This window comes from Aphelocoma coerulescens, chromosome 10, assembly GCF_041296385.1.
Source record: "Aphelocoma coerulescens isolate FSJ_1873_10779 chromosome 10, UR_Acoe_1.0, whole genome shotgun sequence".
NCBI classification, from domain to species: Eukaryota; Metazoa; Chordata; class Aves; order Passeriformes; family Corvidae; genus Aphelocoma; species Aphelocoma coerulescens.
The window spans coordinates 18,039,991-18,066,396 of NC_091024.1; the positions used below are offsets into that span (position 1 = coordinate 18,039,991).

The window sequence follows — 26,406 nt, forward strand, 5'->3', positions numbered from 1 at the left end:
AGGCCCCCGCGCCGCGGCCGCTCTGCGCCCTCTGCACGGCCCCGCTCCGGTGCGTGTCTGGGCTCTGCACGGCCCCGCTCTGGTGCGTGTCTGGGCTCTGCGCGGCCCCGCGCTGCCATCGCCGCCGGCCCCGTGCCCTGCGAGTGGTTCCACTCCGCAAACTCCACGCTGCTTTGAGAGCGGCCTCGTTCCGGCTCGGCGCTGCGCTGCGCGGCTTCTCGTGTCGCTGTGGAAACCGCCGCTTCCCCCTCCACAGGGCTCTCCGAGCCAGTCGCTCAGAGCGGCCTGCCACGCCGAGCCCCGGTTCCTGGCTGCTCGTGGCCCACGGCACCTGCAGCGCCTGCGGCGTCGCTCACTCACTCGCGGTCGGGTGGCCGGGGACCCCGAGACAGGGATGGGGTCCGCGATAAGGCACGCGCTCCCAAGGGGGCCGGGCGCATCCAGCGCAGGCACCTCCACCTGCACGGCTGCAGTCATGTGCTCCCGGGATGGCGGCCGCGCGGTCTCGGCCACGGGAGACGTATGATCTTCTGCTTTAGGGGTAATGGGACCATACAAATGCTCTTCAAGAGCATCCCTGATTATAAGGTATGAACGGAAATCTTCGCTTTGATCCCATACCTTATCCCAGATCTCGTTCCAGAAACACCCCTGACAAGATTCAGGAGGTTCGATATCAAAAAGTAAGTCTCGAGAAATATAGGGGAACCTTTTGAAAAGCCACATAAAGAAGTGTTCTACATCTCCCGGTTGCATTACTTTTTTGTTTTGTTGTTCAAGGATTCCTTTTACTTCTAGATACATTTTTTTCTGTGGCTCAGAGAGCCCCATTTCCCACGATTCTTCCATAGTCCAGAAAGAATATCCAAACCAAGATGAGAAGAGAGAGGCCTAGAGTTGTTTTTTACTCACGAATTTCCTCAGGGATCGGTGTCTTGCCCGCATTCTTCCACCAGTTGTTACAGCGGGGATTACTGTAACTCGCATATATCAAACCAGGAGTCCCGTGGAAAAGAAATATATCTATGGACAGATTCTTGATAGATGTTTCAGAGATGTTTATTTCTCCAGCCGCATGGCCGGGGCTCTCTCAGGAACTCCTCAACCACGGGACCCGACCGTCCCTGCCCGCGCCGGGGAACACAAACCAACCAATGGGGAACGAGGCTGAGCAGGGGCAGGGAAACCCCGTGCCTCCCTCAGGGCTCCATGGCAGGGGAGGGACCCCAACAATATTCTTACTGAACTATCCAGCCTGCCACGTTCTCAGTTTACAGCTCACCTAATTCCTGGGGCTTTGCTGCCATGGCACAAGACATAGAAGAATGTGACAGTTTGATTTTCTTCTTACAAATTGTCCAACCTGAATTTTACAAACCCTTTTTTCAGTTTGTTACTGAAATGTGACAATGTCAAAATGTCTTTGTGATTTTTTATTCAGCTGCCCCAATTAGCCCCAACTTTCACTCTGCATAATTACTGTGTCTTACCCACTCTGTACATTCAATTGTGGATTTTAGACTCAATTGATTGGACGTACCTAAATTTCCTAATAAATATTCTAAAGAGGTTGCCAAAGTTTTCTTTCTAAATGTCATGTATTCATTCAGTTAGAATTAAACCAGGTTGCTGTGTTATTTTTTCCATCTCTAGGTAGTTATGAACAGTTTCCCTCTGTTCCTCTAAAGATCTCTCACTGCCTTACAAGAACAGCTTAAGATTTAGTGCATCTGAGCTTTAAATACAGCAGTCATGTGGAAGCCAGGATTAGAAGCGATTTGATTCAAAGGATTGTACTTCAAACTCCTGGGTCAACCTGCTTCTCCTGCAGAGGGATGTATGGCGTGGGTGCTGTCTGGTTGTCACTGCTATGGCCTTTCATCTGTCTTTAAAGGGAAAAGGGAGGAAGACAAAAAAGGGCACAACGAGAAACGTGTCTTGCATTGCCCTGGGTTCCCTCCATCTTGCTGTGGTATCTCTTCTGTGATAGTGCTGTGGAACACAGACCTGAGAGCAATATTTAGCTCAGCTTTCTCCACAGCAAAACTGCTTTCTCTGTTTGAAGGCTGAAATATGGTGAACAGCAATATTGAAATTCTCTCTGTGGAGTGACTGCCTTTCACACAAGTAGCACAACGTAATTCCCTCTACTCACATTCTCATCTTCACTAAGATTCTGCTTAGCCTGCTTCTGTCAGCTCTAATTACAAACCAGCAATGCTCATCCCTGCTTTCTTCTGGATAAGCTCTCCCTTGAATTTGACTTATTTCAGGATGTTGGATGCCAGCTGGGAAATGGAAAATACATTCTGGAAGCTGCAAAACCATCTTTCTTCCTAGACGGTCACACATTTCCCTAAGGGACTTAATTCTAAAAGAATCATACAAAAAATAGTAAGCAGAACAGTGCAGTAGCTTAGGTGGTAATAAGAGAAAAGAAAGAAAATTTTCAGCATAAATTGGAAGCCAAACATTGTGTTAAAACCAAATATATATGGAATTTGCTTTCCAAGAATCTGTCTGGTATGTAAGAAGGGCACAAACCTCTAAATATTTGCAGCTAAAGGATTTCTCATGTGAACAAGAAATACTCCATGCTGCCTAAAATTCCTTTCCCTGGAGGTACTTGACACACCAAAGTCAGCCTTCAGCCAACAGTGGGAGATAACCAGCAGCCGTTTTGTCACTGGCATCCTGAGGACTGAGCCCTGGGGGACTGGAGCATCTTTGGCGAAGGAAAACAACCAGTGAGGGATGGTGCAGCACATCCCTGGAGATGCTTCTTATCTGAATTTTTCAAGGGACAGAGCCCCAGCATTTGTCTGCCAACACTTCATTTGCTTGTCACCCAGCACTGACCCAGACACTCCTGCCCAATTCCTGTGGGAGCTTGGGCGTGGCCAGCATGAGAGGCAGCCACATGCGCTGGGGCAAAGGGACTGGGCTGGGCTGCAGCCCTCACTGCTTGTCAGGGCTCTGGCATGGGAAAGGACTGCACTGATCCAACAAGGGCAAGAGCTGTACCTGAGATGTCACACATGACTGATTTCTTGAAAGACAGCTTTGGGCACCCTGAACATGCTTTACACAGTGGAATTTGGGGAGCCACTCTAGACACATCTTGGCCACATTCTCCACCACCTTTCCACCCATCCCGTTCCCTCTGCCTGCAGTCTATCAGAGATACGCCAGACATCACTGTAACCTAGAACAGGGAAAAAGAGGCCAGAATTAGGCTTGCTCATGCAGTTTTGAGTACAATAATTGCAATGTGTGTCAAGTCCCTCTGTCACTGTTCAGGAAGGCAATGGCAGTTTAGGTCAAAAGAGATGCAGGCAAAAGGGAAAACTGATTGATTAGAGGCTGAGATGCAGATATCTTTTTGGTAATCTTCTTTTCTGCCTGAGCCTGGTGGTGTGTTCTGGCTGCATTAGTGTCTAAACCCTAGGTATTATCTCTGTCTTATAGCCTGGAAAAACGACTATTGCTTGACTTGTTCACCACTGTGAAGTGTGGCCTCATGTACTGCTACTGTTGCACTAAAGATTAAGACAAAAATAAAATTCCACCATCCAGCTAAGAAAAAAACCTCTTATTTAAGAGCAAGAAAAGAAGAAAGATATGAAATGGAAAAAGCCTTCAGAAGAAATCTAGCATCAGAGACTAAGAGCAAGAGCCAGGTCAGGCCCAGCTGTGGGACAGAACACTGAGTACACCCCTTTCCACTCTCACTGTGGGCTGTGGTAATGTCCATGCCCTGCACTGGGACTCAGCTCATGGAGACTTCTAATGGCCTGCCCTGGGAGAGGTTTGCTAGCATTTGTTTATTTCCTTAAGGGTCATCCTTTGCCATCTGAGTAGTGGGAGGTGGGACCACCACGAATTTTGTTGTGTTCCGAGCGCTGCTGCTGTGCCCGCGTGCCCGCAGGGCTCCGGCGAGCGCTACCCACAGCACCGGCTGTCCTTAGTGCCACCCTGCTGGACGACGCTGGAACTGTTGGAGCGACTCCTGAGGAAGCCACGAGGACTGGAGCACCTCCCCTATGAAGACAGGCTGAGAAAGTTGGCGCTGTTCAGCCTGGGGAAGAGAAAGTTGTGTGGAGACCTCACAGCGCATTCCAGTACCTGAAGGGGTCCTACACGGAAGGTGGGCAGGAACTATAGGGATAGGACAAGGGGGAATGGGTGCAAATTGAAAGGGGGAAATTTTGATTAGATATTAGGAAGAAATTCTTTACTGTGAGGGTGGTGAGGCACAAGAACAGGCTGTCCAGGGAGGTTGTGTATGCCCCATCCCTGGAAGAGTTCAACGTCAGGTCGGATGGGGCTTGAAGTGGGAGCGTATGATCTTTGGGGCCCATTCCACCCCCTCCGCGTCGCATGATGAGCTGTAGGGCGGGGCCGCGCCCAGGCCGGAGCCGCCCCGCCCGCATGCAGTACTGCGCCACACCACCAGGCGGCGCCACCGCGCCCCGCCCGCGGCCCCGCTCCCGGCGCGGCCTGACCGGGCAGCTCCGCCCACGCTCTCGTTATTGCTATCGCGAGAGCAGGCGGCTGCCCTCTCCCAGCTACTTCCGCCCTCTCGGCGAAGCCTCGCGCGATCTCGTGCCCTTTCCTCCCCGGCAGGGTGCGCAGTCTCGCGAGAGCGGCACCTCCCGCTAAGGAGGGGCGGGGCGTGGGGCGCAGTCTCGCGAGAGCTGCCGGCCCGCCGGCGCCCCCCGGCCCGTTCCCTCACGCTGACATGGTCGCCGGCGATGGACCCTCCCAGGACAGGTCGGTCACTGCGGGGACGGGGCCGCCCCGCCCGCCAGGACACCGTGGCCCTGGGCATCAGGTCGCCTTCTGCGCCGCCGAACGGCGGTGTCCCGGGCCGCGGGGGTCCCGCCGGGGGGGAGCGGCCCCGTCCCCGCCCCGCTGTCTGCTCCCTCCCGCGGGTTATTTATTCCGGGCACCTAATGGCTGCTACGAGGTTTATTTTTGTCCCTTGTTCCCTTGACGTTGCCTTGGCAGTCAGCGCGCTACGCTTCTTGCTGTATTAAAACCCATGTCTCTTATCTGCTCTGGTGAGGTGTCTTATCTTGTGTGTAGATGGCAAACTGAGACAACAAAGGTCAGGTGTGTTCAGGCTGTGCTAGTGACCTGCACTGACCTGTATGTACCTACTATTACTGATGCTTTTAAAATTCACCTTAGTCACACATCTACATCACGAGGTGTCTCAATCCATTTAGAAATCTTTCCATATTGCATTTACTTACAGTCTAGAGGAACGGTTTTTTTGGCAGAATCAGAAATAAGATCTCTTTTTGTGAGTCCTCAGTCAGTCCTGAAACATCCGGTTCGTTCGTGGCTGTAACTTCCTTTGTTTCGTCTCCCAGGAAGCCCTTACCAGCCTGCCGTTGAAGCTTTGGAAAGCCACCCCGAGAAAAAGTTTTACAATGTGTCGAAGCTCGGAGGCGCCAAGTATGGTACGATGATCTCTGGGTGTAATTGGGGTGGTACCAGGAGCAGACTGCACCACTGGCTGCCCTGCGGTGGCAGGAGATGCAGTTGGGAATTCTTAATGGGTGTGTTTGGAAGCTGATCATTTCCCAATTTCTTAGTACTTTATGGAGTTGGCAGGGGTAATACTTGTAGCATTTTTTTAGTAAGGAAGAAAATACAGGTGTTTCTGCAATTTTCAACAGTATTCCAAATCAGAAGAATTACACTTTTGAAAAAAAAAATGAAGTGACAAAGAACTTCTATTTAATGCTTCAAAAATAAATACAGCTTTTAGCGTAGTTTTGTACAGCTTCGAGGTGTCCTGGTTTCATCTCCCCAGCAGCCTCACATAGTGGGTGACTGTTTGCTGGAACATGGCTCCTGCTGCAGGGTGAGGTTTTGTGGTGCTCATGCTGTTGCTTAATCTCAGCTTGTCATTAGTATGCAACAGCTGTCTGTGCCAAAAAGACCTTTATTGGGTCTCTGTGTCCAAGTACCTTTTAAAAACACAGTGTTGCACATGTGGTGGGAGGGAAGTCCATGCAGGGGAGGGTGCTTTGCTCTGTGCCAGCTGGAAAAGGCTTTAGTCTTGCAGGTAATCAAAGCATACTGGCTTTGTTTTCATGGTGAACTGAAATACTTACATGGGGTACTTAGTAAAGGCATTTGGGATATTTTTCAGTTTTGCAAGGTCTGAATTCTTCTTTATTCATGGAATTTGTGATACGATTCTTGAATAAAAAAATACCACTGGATATTTCACCTTAAATCTATATTTGGCCACAGTTATTAACTCCCTGTTGTTTAAAGAGAAGAGAGAGGAGGGCACAGTGTCTGCTGAAACTCTGTGCAACAGCTGTGTGCTCTTGCAAATTTCCCTTGCTTGTAGTAACAAGGTCAGTCTTTCAGATAAGCACACATGGAGGAAACTGCTTCAGTTTGTGGCTTGGTCCAGGGAGAAGCAGTGCTGTGGTAGTAACAAAACCAGGTGGTTCCACGGCAGTTTTTTGAAAAGCCTTATGACAGGAGTGGAAATAAAACAACAATGTACAACTTTCTGCTAAAATGTGCCATAAAGGTTGTTGCAGTAATTGGTATTCCTGAAGATATTCTCAGGAGTCTAAACAGACTGCACTAAGAGGGTCTTTCTCTTCCAACAGAAACTTCTGTGCAGAAGCTGGAAGCCTCATGTTAACTTCAACTAAATAACGTCTAGACACAGTGTGGGACAGCACTGGTAGCAAATCCAGCATCTGGAATTGCTCACTGCATTTGTTGCTGGAATAGTTTTGAGTTTTACCTGTTTGCCCTCTGCCTTGGGGCTTCTGACTGTAATTTGACATTAATTGCTAGCTGATATTAATCATATTACTAATGTAAATGTTAATTGATTTAGTTGCCAATTTTCTAGTGTTTAAGACTTATGGGGAAAATGAGAAGAGCTCAGAAGGATTTAGGGCAGAGAGGACATGTGGAGATCTAGACCAGGCTCTTGTGGGGGCTGGAGCTGATGTAGGGAGCCTTTCATGGTTAAGCTGTGCCAGTCTGGGAGGACAGATATTCCACTGCCTCCCATGGTCCTGTGCTTAACCGTGCCCCCTGTGAGCTGCTTTTCCCTTGTACCCAGTCCCAGTGTCCCTTCCTGCACCCTGGGACTTCTGTGCTTTCACGGGGCACTTCTGCTAAGTTAGGCCTCCCCTTGGCTGCAGTCCCCGGGAGGTGCTGGGCACTCCAGTCAGGTCACCATCTCCCCTGGGGTGAGCCAGCCCAGCTCTCCCTGCAGCTCCTGTGTGTCAGGCATGGTACAGAGCCTCCTAGAGAGGCCTGTGCTGGATGTGATCTCATTTCTGAAGCTATCCTGTACCCTGGGAAGCCCCGAACTGCACATGGTGTTGCAGACAGGAGCTTGCTGGTGCCTTGCTGGAAGCAGTTGCTTCTCCAGAGCTGGTGCTGAGCAGCCCCTGGGGCAGTGGGGTTTGTAACCCACAAGAAGGCAAACCAGTTCTCTGGGAACCTGGCTTTTTAATTGAGTGAGTGGTGGCATGGTTTGTTAGTCCTTTTTGATGACATCTTTATACTCAAATTTACTCAAGTCTTAAACTCAAAATAGTGACTTGTCTAACTAGAAAACAGTGGATATTATCTGTGAAAGACACAGTGAGAACAGAGTCAGCAAATTCTATATTAATAGTTTGTGAACAAACCACTGTATTAGGTTGAGACCACCAAACTTTTTTTTTTTTAAATTGAGGCCTGAATTTAATTGTTTCACCTTCCTCCAGCTAACTTTTTTTGTATTTCTCACTGTACTTATAAAGCTGTTTGCCTGCTTGAATGATGCTGGACACAGTGGGATTTGGGGGAGAAATGTCAATAAATCTTGATGTTTTTTCTTTAGTGGTTATTTGTTTTGTTTTGTTTGCAGTGAATAATGACATTGGGGTTTTTTTTCCTCTTCCCTCTTTATTCATTCTCATTTCCATTTCCCTTTTTTTTTTTCTGTGCAGAAAATGGCTGGTTGTCAGTACCTTAATTCATATCAGTAGCAAACTACTCAAGTTGTATTTAATGACATGTTCTTCTTTGTATTTTACGAAATGTGATAATTTTAAAAGGGCACATGACAGAATAGTTTCTGGTCTTTGTATCACTGTTTATTGAAAATAATATTCTGGCATTTGGTTGCTTTTGGCTTGGTATCTTGAGTAACGGAATGGTGAAATTTACAGTTAAAATGACTTTGAGTATTCCAGTAGTTGTTGCTTTTCACCTGCTCTGATCAATAATCCCAGGATTCCTTGCATCTCTCCCCTGCCAGCATAAGGTACCTTATTAAATGTCACTGTCTGAACAGTGTGGTCAAGCCATTGGTATCTCTCATTAAAATCCCATAGAATAACCCAACAATTTGTACATTGCACAACTCACCTTTCCATATTGTGTAAGGAAGATCAAACCCAAAGGCAACTGGAAAAGCAGGCTCCTGAAGCTCTCACCCTTCCAAACCGTAGAAAAGTGGAATTCCTTAGAAATGGGAGATTGTAGTTTTAAAAAAACTGTTTTAAAAACTGTTTAAAAAACAGTTAAAAAACTGTTTAAAAAACACTTTAAAAAACTGTTTAAAAAAAAGTTTTTAAAAAACCTGCAAGTGCTGCACTCATGGGGTCTGTCCCTTGCCTCACCCCAGATACTCTGCCTTACTCCATCCGAGTGCTGTTTGAGTCCAGTGTCCGTAACTGCGATGGCTTCTTAGTGAAAGAAACAGATGCTATGAACATCTTGGACTGGAAAACAAAACAGAACCATGTTGAAGTGCCCTTCTGTCCTGCCAGAGTTGTTCTTCAAGACTTCACGTGAGTGTGTGTGTGCCAAAACCCCCAAAAGAACTTGTGCAAACTCACTGAGTTTGTGTTCAATTCTTTGGCTTGAGAATAAATCACACCTCCCCCTTGATACCCAGGTGGAAACCTGTGCACTGCCTCTGCTGTTCAGTAGATTCCTCATGATAATTCCATATGATGCAAGTAGAAGCTGTTCTGAAGGTACTTTGGCTTTGGGACAGGTTGGCAAGGCTGAAACTGCTGGCCTCCAAGGAACACTTCACAGGATAGATAAGAGCCAGAACACAAATGGAAGTGGTGATGTTTTGGCTGTAGCCAGATGGTTGACAGTTCACACTGTCACTGACAGTTCTTCCTTGAGATAATTGAAGATTAAATATTGCTTACTCCACAATAAGTAATCCAGTCGAAACCATGAATAATACATATATTGAAAAAGCAGCCTCTTAGGATATTAACTTTCTTTGTGATTTGACTATGGCATATCTAAAAGGACAGTCCTTCAGCAATTTGCAAATATTAAATTTAAGCTGTCATGCTGACTCTGTATATTTATTAAGAAGTCAGATAATTAAAGAAAGGAATTATGATGATAATAAAAATGAGGTAACATCTGCTTAGCAGGCAAAGCCAGTAAGATTTATGTAGTACTGTGTTATATAAACATTGCCTCTCTCTGTTTTGTACAGCAATACGAATATACTTGTGAAATGCTATGAGCTTAGAAATGGCTCTGTTAGACAAATAATACAATTTGCTGAGGTGTTAAATGTATAGCACAAGCTTCGCTTGCATAGCAAGGTTCCGTTGTAAAAGTAAGGAGTATCTAAAGATTCTTTCTGTGCTGAAGTACCATCACACTTGAGAAGCAAAACAAGACATGAGAGAAATGTGGTTATCTTTGAGATGGGCCCATCATTGTCTTCAAACACGCTGTTGCTTGAGAGGGTGTACCAACTCCAGTGACTTTCAGAATGGTTCCAGTCCTTTAAAAATTAGAGAATAACAGGTATATTTTTTAAATAGGATGTAGCTAGTTCTAGACTTGAATAAAATTAAAAATAAGTTTCTGCATTTCATTCAGTTAATGTCTCAGGTTGTTTTACTATTTTGTTTTTCCATCTGTTAGTGGAATACCAGCAATGGTTGATTTTGCTGCCATGAGGGAAGCTGTGAAAAATGCTGGAGGAGATCCGGTGAAAGTCAATCCTGCCTGCCCAGCTGATCTCACTGTTGACCATTCTCTGCAGATTGATTTCAGCAAATGGTAACATACCTTTTTTTTTTTTTAACAAGCCAAACATTTTTGTCTGACACTGAAGTGTGGATTCATTCAGGTCTTGTTACTATCCCCTTAATCATTTGCCATGTGTGGATCCCTAAACAAGACCTTGTGGTATCTGAAAAAGGGCTGGATAAAAATGGATAAGAACTCCTGAAGGAGAGAAAGAATACTTGTGAGGCCTTATGGGTGAAGTTGACTGATAATCCAAATTCTGGGCTGAAATAACGGGATCTGGCATGGTTTCCAGAAAATAATGTGTCTCAAGAGAATGAGGCAGAGGGCATTTGTTATTTTGCTTTGCTCTGATTTTATTGTTCAAGTTTAACAGAGCTGTTTTTTTCATACGGGCTGCCTTGTCACAGCTCCAGAGAAGGGGCCTGCAGTTCTACTGGGCATATTAAAAGGCTGTCATTGCAGTCCATTGCTTGTGACTGGTTTGGGTTTTTTATGGCCTTTGATTTAACACCAGATAAATGAGGCTGTGGATATTTTCAAAGAGAGAAGTGTGCTTGGAGAAGTCTGGAAAAGTAGAGGGACTGGAAAGCTACCAGCGTAGTTTTCCTTGTCTGACAGGCAGTTATGTGATGAACACAGCCTGGGGCTGCCTGTGTTAGAAACATAAATACTGCACCAGAGGAAAAACTTGGAGCTTTTGTTTAGTGTTTGCTGAAGTCAATACTAAATAGTGCAGCTTCCCTTCACCTTCTCCCTTGCCTCTTGATTGTGGAGCCTTCCAAAACCCATGCAGAATTGCATAAACTGAGCAGGTTCTTTGGAAATCTTAAAAGTTCATGGGGAAAAAGCCTGTGGTCAAAGGACACAGATGTGTGAGTCATTTCTGTCAACCTTCCAAATGCTCACAGAATTTCAGTTTGCTGAGTGTTAGAAGAGCAAGAAGCTACAGATTATCTGTTGTGCTGCGTATGTGTTGTGTCAGTTCTGTGCTCTATCCATGCCTATGTCTGGAGGGACAGCCGATTCCTTTGCAATTAGGCCAGCCTAAAATTATCTGGCAGACCAAGTGTTGGCAAGAGGTCTCAACATACTGCTTTGTAATGATAAATCCAGTCTCTGGAGCATCACTTTGGAAAGCTGTGGGGGCTCAGCAGCTGCTGGCCTGTGATAAGAAGCCCTTAGCTGCAGGGTGATTTGTGCTGCTTTTATAGAGAGCTCCCACCTGTAGGCCACAGCCTGGTGGGCTGGGGTGGGATTTAGACAAGGTATCCTCTGAGGCCAGGCAATACCCTGCAATTTGATAACTAAGTATCTGGCTGTGTTACTGAGGCAAAAGAAAGCAGTGGCTAATGCAATTTTGTGATTTAATTATTACTGAGAGAGGTAAAAGTCATTAGTTTTTCTTTGCTGTCCTGCAGATACTGAATCTTGCACAAATAGAGGGTAGTGTGCTATATGGACTTTTCTTTCAAAAAAAACTCTGGCTTTTCTCTCTTACTTCTGACTGGCTTGAGTAGCCAATTTATCTGAGCCTTTGAGAATTTGTATAAAAAGCCTAATTAAAGGATCAAGTTATGTTTCTTTCCTTGAGAAAGCCGTGGTTTTAACAGAACATGTACAGCACTGTATTAAAAAAAGAAACAAGTTCAGTCTACCATTTGGATAAGACTCTACCCACACCTTCCAAGTTTAAAACTCTTGAGTTCAGCCTTTGCAATGCTGTTGATAGATTTCTGCTCTATTGTGAATGAATGGAAGGAGTTGTTTGGTGCTAATCTTTCAGACAATCCAGTTTTGTTCACTTCTTACCACACCACATTACTTAACTAAGCTTATCCGGTGGTAGTTTACTTTGCAACAGGGTTGTAATAAAATAACTCTATTTTTTCAGATACTATTTTATAATCTGTTGAAGGGATTGCACAAAAACAAGGGGGTGTGTGTGTCTGTATGTATAACCAGATGCCCAATGAATGTTGTGTTTAATGTTGCAGTGCAATACAGAATGCTCCCAACCCCGGTGGGGGTGAGCAGAAGCCTCCGGCCAAGCTGTCCCCGATGAAGGCACAGCCTCGGAAGCTGCCCCCGTGCCGGGGCCACAGCGGCTGCAGGGGCTCGTGCAGCATGGGGGAGTCCGGCCGCAGCTCAGGACCCTTCTCTGCGCAGATTGAGAACACCCCCATCCTCTGCCCCTTCCACCTTCAACCTGTGCCTGAGTATGAAAGCTCCTGTGCTAAATTGTTTTTTACTTTTGTGTGTTGAGCACTGCCTGTGACAGCTCAGGGAAAGGGGGTTGGGTTTTTTTTAAACATCCTTCATAGTTTTCACCCATGCCATAGAAAAGTTGTATCAGTATCTAGAAGTAGGTTGGATGTAGCAGATAGGAATTAGTCTACAAGAAACTTTTCTTTTTACAAGAAGAGCCTTACTGAACACCCTGCAGATGGCCACCTATTGGCTCATGGCTGTGACTTTTAAATTAAATATTAGTACTTCTCTCATTTCTTCACAACAACAAATTGGAGTAATTCTCTGCTGCAAAGCAAGCCTGAGTGAGTAACTCAATGAAGCATTAATTTATTTCTAAAAGTAATTCACAGCTTTTGTGTAATAACTTTTCAGAAGCCTCTGTCTCTTAAAGAACTAAGAACTAGCCTATACATCATCCCCCAGCCTGTACAGGATCTCACAGTCCATCTGTCACTGAGTTGAAATTCAGTAAATATCCTGTCTGTGTAGTAGCCATGGGGAGCCTCATGTCTGTGCCTCTCCCAGACTTCTGTGTTATTAACAGGTCTTTGTGCACCATTCCATCTATGCCAATTATGTGTAATCCTCCTCCTTCAGCTGCTGCCTCTTTGCCTGATGGACTGTTCAGATCCCTATCTGCCTGTGCTGGACAGGTGTACAATTAGAAAGCTGATCAAATCTGTATCCCACAGTGATATTGTGCTGAATGCTGTGGTAACGTTAATAGATGTGGAAATATTCCTGCTCGGTACAGGTGTAGGAATGCAGAAAGAGTGATGTTTTCAGCAATATTGGTGTTCTGGCAGCACACCAGCAGTGGTATTTATGAAGCTGCAGTGTGAACACTGACTGTCCCTCAGGACTCGGTGAAGCAGGAGAGCTGCTGACCTGCTGCTGCTGCAGAGAAGAAAGGAAAGGGTCATGACTGCAAAATACACTTCTAAAAATTGAGGACTTCCTTCCTTACAAAGCAAGTGTGTCCCCTTCCTTGTTCAGCTGCCCAAAGCAGAGATTATTCTTCTTAAATTATGGATTACTCTGTTACAACAAGTATCAGTGTCTTAATAAATTACACCTGCTAAGAAAAGATAGTTCATTTTATGGGACTATACTGATGAGTACGTGTGACAAAATCTTGTGGCTTGGAGGGAAATACAAAAATGGAGGATAGTTACAGTTGAACTAGTGAACATTGTGGTTCTTTAATATATGGAGTTTTGAGATGTGCAGCCTGTGAGACGACTGATAGGGGGTAAAAAAGCTTCTGTGTATTGTAGCACATGCTTGGAATAGATCTCTTAGTATTTTCGAGATCGCACACTTCAGGCAAACCATACCTAGAATAAACAGGTTCTCAGACACAGCACGTATGAAATCAGCTATTTTTCACTGTTTACAGAAAGCTTGCTGCAGGGAAGCAGTTATCTTTGTTCTAATAAACCACTTCAAAGAGTCCTGCAGGCTTAAATAAGTCTTTCATCAAACAAACTAAAACTACAACTTGTTCTTCTATAACTTGAAATAAATTATGACAGTACTTGTAAACTTGTTTTCTTCCTAGGCCTGAGACAGTATTGAAAAATCAAGAGATGGAATTTGGCAGAAATAGAGAGAGGCTTCAATTTTTTAAGGTATGTCTGTGTTCCTGCAGGCTTTGTGGTTTGGGTTTTATTAAAGAGTCATTTGTCTACCAGTATTCAGGTTTAATTATAAATTAAATGATATCATTTGGAAATGTCAGGTTCTCAAATCTGAATTAATTACAAGAACAGAAAATTGGCTTTCTAACTTGAAAAAGTTTACTCTGATTTGATTCTTGTCAGTGGGGATTTATGAAGCATTAGTCTTTTTAATGCCTTTCATGAACTCAGTGCCTTAGGTCACAGTGAGTTTCTGGCTGAAAGGGTCATTTATCCATACCTCTGTTACAAAAGATCCTGAAGTTGGAAGTGTTGAGTGGAGACCAGTGTTCAGACATGGCTGCTCTCGAACTGGGCAGCAGAAGTCCTGTGGTGAACATCAGCTTCTCTGCTGCTGGGCAGGGCTCTGCAACATTGCTATTTGATCCTCATCCACTAATTTGACATGGTTTAGGAATTCACTGCAATGGTCTAAAGCTCTTTTCATGGATGTAGACTAGATGTTTCTTTCTGAAAGTTGTAAATTAGCTTTTCCATTATTAAGGAAGGAAATGGCCAGGCTGGATCTTGTTACAAGTTTCCATGTCAGCTCTATTAAATGTCCCATCCTGAGTTTGCAAGCAGTCTCACCCTGGAGTGTCAAACTCAGTTTTACTATAAATATAAATTCTGCTATAAGTACAAGTGCTTAGGTTCTGTTGTCTGAATACCAGTCTTAGATGAGCTTGTAATCAGTTGTGTGAACTGGAAGGTAAGAGATTTCTGCAGCCCTGCTTTTGAAAGGTAGGCATGAATTACTGATTCAGCCTTCAGAGGAATTGAGTGAAAGCTTTTGTTGATGACTGAGTGTATCCAAGGAGATCACACACCTCTGTTTGACAAAGGGGCAAAAGCCACTTGGGATGAATAGCAAAAAGTCTTATTGTGTCTTCGTTTTGTCTTTTTAGTAATGTTCTAAGAATTGAATATACCTTTGAAAAAAATGCAACTCTTATTTTCATTTTGGGAAAATTACAGTGGAGTTCAAAGGTTTTCGAGAATATATCCATAATTCCACCCGAGACTGGAACGGCGCACCAAGTGAACTTGGAATATTTGTCCCGAGTGGTTTTTGACATTAAAGATTTCCTGCATCCCGATAGCGTGGTTGGCACAGACTCGCACACAACCATGGTAAATGGCTTGGGTATCTTGGGCTGGGGTAAGTATGCTCACCAGAATTTCACTGCTCTTGGAAAGGCAACTAAAGTTGACTAAAAAATATTTCTTCCCACTGGATGTTTGTATCTCAAGCATAAGAGATTGTCTTGAATTATTGTTCTGAATGTTTTTTGTCTACAAGTAATCTTGACAAAGATTTCTTTCCATTGAGAAACCACTCTTTGTAATTTAAAGAGAAAGCAGCGAAAAACTAGCTGATACTCAAATAAGTGCTGTTTGTACAGCAGAAATTTGCGTGAAGGTTTCTTTTCTCTCAGAAAATTAGTTTCAGATATAAAATATTTTCTGGTTCACTGGTATGTCTAACTTGAGTAATATGTCTTGCTTGATTTTTATTTTTAATGTGCAAATATTTAACGGAACTTCTGCATTTCTTGCTGTGTCCTTTTGGGGAATGGAGTGATGCCCTTCACTTGTGAGAGAAAAAGCAGGAGTATGTTTGTTGTCATAGGTCTTTAGGCTTAATATAAAGGGTTTTATTATGTTTTAGTATTTTAACGTAATGAGTGTAGGTTAGTTAACGTGGTGAAAAGCCATGTCCCACTCTCCTTGCAGGCGTCGGGGGCATTGAGACGGAAGCGGTGATGCTGGGAATGCCAGTCACTCTCACTCTGCCTGAGGTTGTGGGCTGTGAGCTGACAGGCACAATCAGCCCGTTTGCCACATCCATAGATATTGTTCTAAGCATTACAAAGGTAAGAGTTCAATGCCTTTTCAAACAAAAGAGAGTTTGTTGCAAGTACTGCCAGTGGTGTTTGAGAAATGAACTAAATGCAGGAAGTGTTTTTAGTATACCTTTAATCATGGCAGTGCAGAAAGGTACAAATAATCTCTAACCATTTGTATTTGCAAGCCCTTTGACGTAATGGGTTTTTTTTTTCTTTCCCCTCTATAGTGGTTTACTTACAGACCCTCTTTAACTAAAAATAATTCATAATAATTTTATAATTTTTTTTTTTGCAAACATAGGCTTTAGGGTTTCAACTTCTTGTTTTAAATGTTCATGAGTTGTGAATTGTGACAAACACAACTTGCACTGTACCTCTTCACATAACAGGTATTGTGTGTTCTTTCCAACAGCATCTTAGACAAGCTGATGTCGCTGGAAAATTTGTTGAGTTTTTTGGGAGTGGTGTTTCCCAACTGTCCGTAGCAGACCGAACCACAATAGCAAATATGTGTCCTGAATATGGTGCTATTCTGAGTTTTTTCCCTGTTGATAATGTGACATTGAAGCACTTAAAGCATGCAGGTAAAGATTAAACTAAAGCAATGATTTATTGTAATTGTGTTTTTCAGTTGTGGTAATACATGTTTTTTGCTCTGCAGAAAAACCCAGTATAAGAACTGTTGAGTTTTTGCTTAAAACTCCTCAATTCCTACGTGGTGCTTTACTGCGGAGTTCTGATATGGATTTAACATGTAATTAGGCTTTTGCTTGAGGTTTGTGTCCAGTCTGGTCCATTTGTCTAATGCCCGATTTACGAACATGATACTACTTTTCAACATCCAGAGTCCTGGTTTTTGGAAGCATATGTAAGCCTATAAAAGAAAAGTATTAAAGAAATTCTCACATTTTGAAATATGTATGGAATGCAAGTCTTCTTGATTTCAAATGAATCCCATAACCACCTGGAGATTCCCTAAAAAATTGAAATTTAAAATGATTACTAGAAATAAGTGAAACTGCAGAACAAATCTGAACATGTCTCTGATTTTTCCCAGTGGTTTATGTTTCCCTTTGAAGTGCGTGATTTCACTGGCATCTCAAGCTAAGCAAGGAGGATATCAATTCGTTATCAAGCTACTGCAAACAGAGAACCACAGGGTGACAGATGCCAAAAAAAGCTCATTAATGAGTGAGACTTTGAGACTGAAATCTGTCACTTTCAAATGAGAGTTAAATGCTTTCAATAGCAAACATGTTTGTCTGACCGGTGCAGAGTAAATGAATGGGTTTGGAAGAGTAGCCAGCAGTACTGCCTATTGTCAGCTAAGCACAGGGTCTCTATTAAACAAGGAAGTCCTAACACAGAAAAGCCTTATGGACTTCAGGGACACAACTGTCAATTTAGTTAGAGTTACCACTGCTAGAGCTGGAATAGCTTATTTTGTTTCTTGACATAGAAAGACAAGTTAAGCTAATTTAGAAAAAAATGTAATAATTTATAAATGTTTTCATTTGTGTATCATTCCTGAATAGAATTTGGGATATGGAAGTGGTATACTTGGAGAAAAAAAAAGTACTTTGAATGTTACATTTAAAACAATCTGAGTGTCTGAAAGTTGTGTGATTTATTTATGGATTTTAATGTGACTTTTCTCATGTTTGAAATAACCTTCCTTAGGTTTTGATAAGGCCAAGCTTGAAGTCATGGAAGCGTATCTTAAAGCTGTGAAGTTATTTAGAAATGATGCGAGTTCTTCCGGAGAGCCCGAGTATTCCCAGGTATGCTTGAAAGTTGTTTGATTCTCATAAATAACTACTAATGATTTCACAGTCTCGTCTCCCACTGTAATTTTCATTGCTTTCAGCAAAGTTGTATTTATTAACTCACAGTTTCGAGAAGCAGAGCTTTTTTGTAAAACATAGAGGGGATGGGGAAAAGAAGGGAAGTATGGTAACATTATACTGAATTCCAGTCATCCCAAGGATTGTGAATGGTAGAAAAGTTATGGGTAATGTTAAAAAGTGCTTGGAATAAGAGGAATAGCCTCTTACAGTCAGTGGTGTTGAAGATGGAATCCCAGAGTTCTAAATGTCTGAGAACATTCAAATTTGAAACAAGAGTTCCTGGGTGTCTCAGGAGTATATTCCATGTACCATTGGGCCGGGGTTGGTAATGCCTGCACTTTCTGTTTCTTGCTTTTTTAGGTAGTGCAAGTTAGTCTAAGTTCTATAATTCCATATGTCAGTGGCCCCAAGAGATCCCAAGACAGAGTGGCTGTTAATAACATGAAAAGTGACTTCCAAGCCTGCTTAAGTGAAAAGGTTTGTATTGCTGATGCTCTCTTCAAAAGGTATTTCCTGTAATTCACATGAATTAATGTTATGTTACCTATTCCTTGTGTACCTGCTGAGCCCTCCTTATTGCTACACAACTGCTTATCCAGGGTGTTCTGTTCTTGCTTGACAGGCATCCCAAGGGTAAATCATTGGTGTGTTTGGCAGGAACATGAGCTTCCAAAAGTCCTTAATTTAGGGATTTATTAATTAGTCCTAGTTTAGATTGCTAGGGAGAAAGAACTTTAGGTAGGGACCTCTGGAGGATGTTTGAGTGCTGAAGAGCACTCAGGTGAGGGTGTAAAATGCTAATTGACCTACTCTGGTTTAGTTACCACCCTCTTGCAACTAAAATCTTGGACATGCTTCTAATTCAGGAACCAGTATTGTGTAGATTAGACATGTACTCTTAAGGGGATGTTCTTCCATGTACAGAAGGAAGTGAGTTGTCGAACAGCCACACATAGACTGGCATTTGTTCACAACTGTTGCAAAGTTAAACAGCTGTGAAGGAAGAAGGCCGAGACCAGTGTACAGACAGAGGGACCTGAACTGAGGGCTGCTTTTAAATCTGTAAGGGTTCCTAGTGGCACAGCTGAAAACCAGTGTTCACTTGGTCTTGATGTAATGTCATCCCTTCTGTTCTGTAACAACTGGTAACATGTATTTTTGTCATCCAGTCTGGTGTTAAAGGGTTTCAGATTGCAGCTGAGAAGCAGAATGACATTGTGCCGGTTCAGTATGAAGGAAATGAATACAAGCTCTCCCACGGCTGTGTTGTCATTGCTGCAGTCATCAGCTGTACAAACAATTGCAATCCATCTGTCATGCTTGCTGCAGGTATGTTGGGACCAGACAGCTCAGGGTCTTAATGGTGCTCTCATGTTTGCACAGCCCTCACTTTCAATTTTGTAGGTTCTCTTTACAGGTTTGAAACTGAAACTCTTTACAGGTTTGAAACTGCAGACTTGTAGCCTTAGCTTCTAGGTTCTGGAGGTTAGATAGGGAAAGTTGCTTTTCCATAATACAATCTTAGTTTGTCCCATAAAAGCAAGTATTGAGGAGAGTAATTATAAAATATTTACACTTGGTAGTATTACAGCAGGTAAGCAGGTCTAGGGCTCCTGTCAGGTGGATGCACACGGTGCCACTGCTGATGGAGGAGGTGAGCTTTAGCTTCCAGCCTGTCCTGGATGATGAGCTGTAATGCCACAGCCAGGAGAGAAACTCTGTATTGCTGTTCTGTCACTGCGTCAGGGGTATCTGCCACACCTTTGCAAGCTGCAGATGATTTTTTTGGAACAGCTCATCTGTCAGACCTTGCTCTCCTCTTTTTAAGATCCTCTGTGGCCAGGGTGAGCTTCCCCTTAGGGCTGTGTGGCCTGTCTCTAGAGACTGAATGGATTGGCACTGTCAGCTAGAACATGGCAGAAATTTGTCTTAGAGAAAGTAAAATGGGTGTCTACCTTCCAGGAATGGGAATAAAACCATGCATGTTATTGTTATGAGTTAAGAAACTTTATTCAGACCAGTAATAGCTGTAATAGTTTAATAAACTGAAAGTTGTTTAATCCTCTGAATTTTTTTATGCTTGATTTAACTAAGGCAGAAGCATACAGATGTCCTATTAAGGGATATACAAATCATAATCTGTGTCCTTTTTTCCCTTTTTGTTTGGTAGGACTCCTGGCCAAAAAAGCTGTTGAGGCTGGCCTAGTGGTGAAGCCCTACATCAGAACAAGTTTATCACCAGGGAGTGGAATGGTTACACATTACCTCAGTTCCAGTGGAGTATTGCCATACCTCAGCAAGCTTGGGTAAGGCCTGTCTCTGTTGGTGAGTTTGGGCAAGTAGTACGTAGTGGGGTTGTGCAGGCTGATAAATAGGATTGCTGTTCATTTGGGGTTGGCTAATTCCTAACTTAGTAGATTGCCATCTTATTTACTTACTGACTTAAAATTATTTTGCTTCATTGTAGTCCCTCTTTAAAATTTATGATGTGTAGCTCTAATATATCAGAGCTCTGTTTTTCCAGTCACAAATTACTTCATTTTCAGTGACTTGCAGGGCAGGATGTACTTGATGATGTATTTTAAAAGTGGAAGCTGGATGCAAATTTATCAGGACAGTCTGTATTAGTCTTTTCTTATCATTGCTGCTGTCAAGGGTTGTTTAGTTTGTTTCTGGTTGCTCTGTAGCAGTAACAGTGGGATTATGTTCAATATTCTGTAACGGTGCTCAGCTGTGGTTTGCATCAGTGACATGTTATGTCTGCTGTGCATTCTCTAAAAAGCTGTCAAAGGACAAAAAATCATTGGGGATTGTTAATAAAAGAAAATGCAGTTGTTAACAAATTGCTTGTGACCATGTAATGTGTGACTTGATTGGTTTTTCCCATGTAGGTTTGAGATTGTTGGTTATGGGTGTTCCACCTGTGTTGGGAACACGGCCCCTTTGCCAGAAGCCATCAGGAATGCAATAAAACAGGTAAAGCTCTGTCTGGTTTGTTGAACACAGAAGTGTATTTCTCACCCGGTTAAGCAATCAAGAAATACAGTAATTCATGCAAAATACACTTCCTTTTTGGTTTGGACTTTGCATGATGTTGTTGGCATATTTGCTTGTTAGAGGGAGACCGTGCCAATTCATTGCTATGTAAAATAAGTGTAATAAGTAGTATTTTTAGAATACAGTTACAAATGACAAGATAAATACATATGATCTAATCTTGCAGAGGATGTAATGTGTAGATTTTGTATCATAAGTGAAGAGGAGGGTTTTAAAGAGCTACGGGCTCAAGTCATTTTAACCAGCAGTGTCTAAAAGCTACAACTTTTTTCTCCTCTGAAGCAGAAGAAAAATAAAAGAAAAGGCAGGAGAGGAGTTGACTGAATTGACAGGAGAGCATATCAGAGGGTCAAAAGGGAAAATGAGAAGGGCAGTGGGAGAGAGCAAAATGCCTTTCAGTTGTAGTGTTAGAGTAAATTTTTGAAGTGGAATGCTAAAGGCACATCTGACTTAGTCAATAAGAATAGCATAAGCTGTTTAAGTACCCCAAACTGCTGCAACACTATGTCTGGGTCTGCCTTTCAGGGTGATATCATTGCCTGTGGGGTACTGTCTGGCACAAAGAACTTTGAGGGCCGCCTGTGTGACTGTGTCCGTGCCAACTACCTGGCATCCCCTCCGCTGGTCGTGGCCTACGCCATTGCAGGCACCGTCAGAATAGACTTTGACACAGAGCCTCTGGGTGAGTGTTTTCCTACAGCTTCTGTTTCTGCAGCTGGTGCACATGGGCAGAGATTCCTGCACATGATTTCAGCACCCAGAGCCAATATATTCAAAGAGGAAGCACAGCCATGTTTGCTTTGCTCATGGCTAAAGCAAAGCATTCACTTAACTGATCAAATTCTTTGCCTATCTGGTACCATCTCTGCAGGCCTGAATATATACACATCTATGTTCTAATACAAATCTCAAGTCTAGTATTTTATTCTTCAAAACTACTGTTGTGTTTAAAATCTTAGGCACTGGTTTTAATGGCAAAAGTATTTACTTACGAGATATTTGGCCCACCCGACAAGAACTTCATACAGTGGAGGAAGAGTGTGTAATATCATCCATGTTTAAGGAATTGAAAGAAAAGATGGAGGTAAGAATGGTCTGTTCTACCTAATTTAAAGGTTGTGTTTCATTGTAGCTTTATAATATCTTGCAGTTGGATGTGATTGTTTTGCCATTTATTTCTGTTATGGTAATGGAGGGCTTAACTGAGAGGGGTACTTGTATTTAAAAGCAATTCCCAAGTAATACCCAGTGAAGTAACTTGGAATATGTAATAGAAAATTATTACTAAATAATAGTAATTAATAAAATCACCAGTACATCTTTAGTTTTTGAGTATAAAAATACAATAAACTAACTTCTGTTCTTTTCAATTAATTTTCTTTCTTGTAGAAAGGAAACAAACGATGGAATTTACTGGAAGCACCAGAGTCAACTTTATTTCCCTGGGATTTAAAATCTACTTATATTAGATGTCCTTCCTTTTTTGATAAACTTGTAAGTACAGTGGATCTATCCACCAGATTATATGGATTGCTTTTAAGTAAAGGAATAGCTATTCCAGTAAAGCTTCAATGTTGAACTAACAAATTTAATTATCACTAATATTTCTCAGTCTTTTAAATACTGTTTATGTCTCTGGAGTGAGTGGAGCCTGTACATCAAGGAGCCTTCCTATACTGCAGATACATTTTATATGTCTCTTTCTTGGAAGAAAATGTTTAATGTTCCTTTTCTTCCCTTCTGTTGTTCTTTCCCCCCACCCTTCCCTGTTAGGCCAAAGAACCGGTTTCACCACAGGCAATTGAAAACGCCCATGTGTTGCTGTACCTGGGGGACTCTGTCACCACAGATCACATTTCCCCTGCTGGGAGCATCGCAAGGAGCAGTGCTGCTGCCAAGTACCTGACCAGCAAAGGGTGAGCACTTGCTGCAGCACAGAACTGCTGCACGTGCTGAATAATTGATTTGCACTGTCGCCTTCCTCTAGAAATGCCTGTCTGCAGAAAGGGGAGACTATATGTGGAAAAGCAAAATAATTAATCAGTGTTAATAAATGTGCTGGTAATGGCAAGAGGATTAGTAAGGTGGGTTGTTTCGTCGAGCAGTCTCCCCATAAGCCTTCTGTAAGTACCACACTGCTTGTAGCACTTCATAACAAAGTTGTAGAAAATTAATTTAAAATTGCAGCTTTCCTCATGAATAACCTAGTAGTGATTTACCCATGTTGTTCATGATTTATAATAATTACATTTGTTGAAGGTCTAGTTGTTTACATCTTCCACTGAAGACTTAGATATGCTGCAATAATTGTAAAAAAATCATTATATCCTTTTAAATCAGATAATCTTTAACTGATTTCTTTCAATTTGCTTTTTATTCCAGACTCACACCTCGTGAATTCAACTCTTATGGGGCTCGAAGAGGTAATGATGCTGTGATGACAAGAGGTACCTTTGCAAATATCAAGCTTCTGAATAAGTTCATAGGAAAACCAGCTCCTAAAACAATTCATTTTCCATCAGGACAAACGGTAGGAATATATTTGTTTGTACAGCTACTCTGGAATGGGGAGTGCAGGTTTAGAACTCACTCAAAATGTGTCACTTTGTCATTCCACAGCTAGATGTGTTTGAAGCAGCAGAGCTGTACCAGAAGGAAGGCATTCCTGTAATTATTCTAGCAGGAAAGAAGTACGGACTGGGTAGCTCAAGAGACTGGGCTGCAAAAGGGCCTTTTTTACTGGTACTGCTGGTTTGTTTGGGTTTGGGGGTGATTTTGTTTCTTCTGGAAATACCTAAAAACACATTGTATCATTTCTTTGTTAGAATCTTCATGGGGGAGAATCACTTAGTCAGGATAAATCTGAATTTCCTCATTATGTATTTTACTGTCTTGAATACCAGACTGAGACAAATCAAGCATTTGTCTATGCTGGCCTCTGTTTGGTCTCCATGGGGTGATCAGTATCTCACTATTGGAGACTAATTTCCACTAATATTGAGAATGTATTCTGAGTCAGCCATTGATTCATGTCCTGTTAACTCCAGCATGGCCACTGTTTCACACTGCATGGGCCTGCTCTGGCTTGTTTGCTTCCATCTACCTGGAAAGCTAAAAAGATGTTACCAGGGTACTTAAAGGACTCCGTGCAGAGCACTCTCTCTACTCTTGAGTTTGAATTGCGAGATGTTGGACATAATCTCTGTTCAAAGGTTACTTCTGTGTTTCACTCTGCTTGTATTTTCACAGGGTGTTAAAGCTGTCCTAGCTGAGAGCTATGAGAAGGTTCATAGGAGTCAGCTGATTGGAATTGGCATCGCTCCACTTCAGTTTCGTCCTGGGGAAAATCCAAGTACTTTGGGACTCACTGGAAGAGAGCAATTTTCTATATTGTTCCCTCCAGAGCTGTTGCCCAGAATGACTTTGGATATTAAGGTATCTTTGCAATATTTTTAATTTCTCTATTGAATGTTCTGATGATTGAAAGCAGAGAAAGAGAAGTTAATTCTGATGATAGGAAGCAAAGCAGGAAAAAACAAAATTTAATTCTCTTGGAAGGTAAGCTTATAGTCCTACCTGAAGTTTGTCATGGTAGTTGGAGTTTCCCATGTACACATGTTCTTTGTGCACAACTTTGTATGCAGCCTAATATTTTTGATCAGAGTGGTATTTTGCCCCTCATGGGCTCAGTATTAGGGTGGAATTGAGTTTGTCTCTCATAGGTGTGATGATTTGAGAGAGGCTTCAGCTCTCCATTTTCTGTAAACAAGACCGTAACACAATTGGTGCCATCTTAGGGACATGGTGTTTTTTGGTTACCAACAGGCCCCTGGCCTGCTTACAGCTGCATCTAAACTGTGCCCTAAAACAAGCCTTCCTTCCATCCAGCCCAGCAGGCTTGGGGCTGTAGAGGCACGTCAGAGGGTTGAATTTACTTGTGTTCAACAAAACTTGGGGTTAGAATGTTGACTGAGAATAAGCAAGGGGAAGTGAAAGCAAAACTTAATTGGTTTCTCTTTTTTGCTTTTCTTTTGAAGACAAGCACTGGAAAAGTATTCAGCGTGATTGCCTTGTTTGAAAACAATATAGAGGTAACTTTATACAAGAATGGTGGAAGTCTAAACTTCGTGGCTCGAAGATTCTTATAGTAGCTACTGACTCTCTGAGTACCCTGCATAACTGGTAACTCAGCAAATGCCTTGTGTGAACCCAGGAATCTGTACCGTGGAACTGCAAACAGTCCTAGTGTGCTCACAGTTACTTCGTCCATGGATGTAAAAGATTGTGAATCATTGTAACTGCAACGAGATCCTTTCTGATTTTAAATAATATTCTAATGGTGCTATTAAACATTGCTAAAATCAACATGTGTATTGTGACAAGAGAGCTGTAAGTATGGAGGGGATGTTTTATCAGACCATTTTGTAAATAAACTATGCGAAATTGAAACTGATTGTGCTGAAGATTATTATGTAAGAAGATTTTCTGCAGTTGTTTCCACTCAGTTTTTGCACCTGTAAATCTGCGTACTGCTGTTTGTTGGTTTAAGAGTAGCAGATGGCATGGAATCTTAAAGGCCGAACATTGTTTTTTTTTTTCTCATCCAGAACTTGGAAAAGATACTGAGTTTTCAATTTCTTTAGGTTATGGGCTGAACAAAAGCAGTCCCCATGAGGCCAATGGTATCCTGTATCACAGGTGATGACTTCCTTACCTTTGTTATGGGATTATATTTCATCGATCCAGATTTAAACTGCTCAAGCGATGAAATATATGAAACACTGTGTGCTTAGAAATACGGGAAACATTTCTGCATTAAAAAACCAAATCTCACAGTTGTTTCATTCATGCAGGTTAAGCCATGTTTCTTCATGCCCTCAACTGAAGTTTGTCACATCTGCTTCAAAGGGTGCACTTTGTCATTTGTGACATCTATTTTTATTGTGCTGTCTGCAATATCGTTAGACAAAGTACCTCCCCATAATGTTTTAACCTTTGAAAACCATTTAAAACATTTACTAGGGTTGTTTAAATTCCTCTGCTTTAAATACAACCTATGTCTAATGTTACACTTGTCAGATGTTCAAGAGCCAGCCAGGTTGCCATACTGCCTTTTAATGCTTTCTCATTTGCTGGCAGTTCCCAGCTCTTATAAAGTGTCCCATTCTGAGGAAGAGCCCAGAGTACTGAACAAACCTTTCTCTTATGGCACTGCAGTAGCTGTGGATGGAATTGTCAGCACACTGAGGGTAAAGCCCCTGTTCCATAGTTCGTATTGGCAGGAGATGCAGAGTTCCTGCAGAATGGCTTGTGTTCCCACTGCACTGAGCTCTGGTGGTGTCTGAGCTGTGCAAGTGAGTCTGCAGCTCCAGCAGGCTCTTCCTGTGCTCCTGTGTCTTGAAAAGCTTCATAACTCCACTTACAGTTGGTGTAGAGATTAATTTCTGCTGGAGAACAAAACTGCAATACTTGCCTATAAATTGTCAAGATTTTGCTTTAAGATTTTTTGTTCTTGATAAATGTTGTCTTAAATATCAAAACATTCAAGAGGACTATATTAGCTTTATTTACATGTGCTTTTCATTTATAACCAGACACTATAGCTGTGTCAGATGGCTGTTCACAGATAGCTGACTTGTGAACTAACAGATGCACTGT

General features: G+C 42.6%; 1 protein-coding gene across 2 annotated transcripts; it reads left to right on the top strand.

The window, feature by feature from the left end:
• Positions 1–4,626: 4,626 nt before the first annotated feature.
• IREB2 (iron responsive element binding protein 2) lies at positions 4,627–25,843 on the top strand. 2 transcript variants are annotated; one of them, XM_069025229.1, is made up of 22 exons: positions 4,627–4,773; positions 5,379–5,468; positions 8,672–8,837; positions 9,955–10,092; positions 12,060–12,281; positions 13,877–13,946; positions 14,973–15,156; positions 15,732–15,871; positions 16,257–16,428; positions 17,525–17,625; positions 18,052–18,168; positions 18,861–19,020; positions 19,862–19,997; positions 20,583–20,667; positions 21,274–21,430; positions 21,708–21,832; positions 22,138–22,242; positions 22,522–22,664; positions 23,131–23,278; positions 23,368–23,490; positions 23,998–24,183; positions 24,786–25,843. In XM_069025229.1, the coding sequence occupies exons 1-22, from the start codon at positions 4,755–4,757 to the stop codon at positions 24,894–24,896; spliced, it is 2,898 nt and encodes a 965-aa protein (XP_068881330.1). In that variant the 5' UTR covers positions 4,627–4,754; the 3' UTR covers positions 24,897–25,843. The 2 variants fall into 2 exon arrangements, with proteins under 2 accessions (XP_068881330.1, XP_068881331.1); XM_069025230.1 differs by lacking the exons at positions 4,627–4,773; positions 5,379–5,468; positions 8,672–8,837 and adding an exon at positions 9,665–9,834.
• The last annotated feature ends 563 nt before the right edge of the window (positions 25,844–26,406 follow it).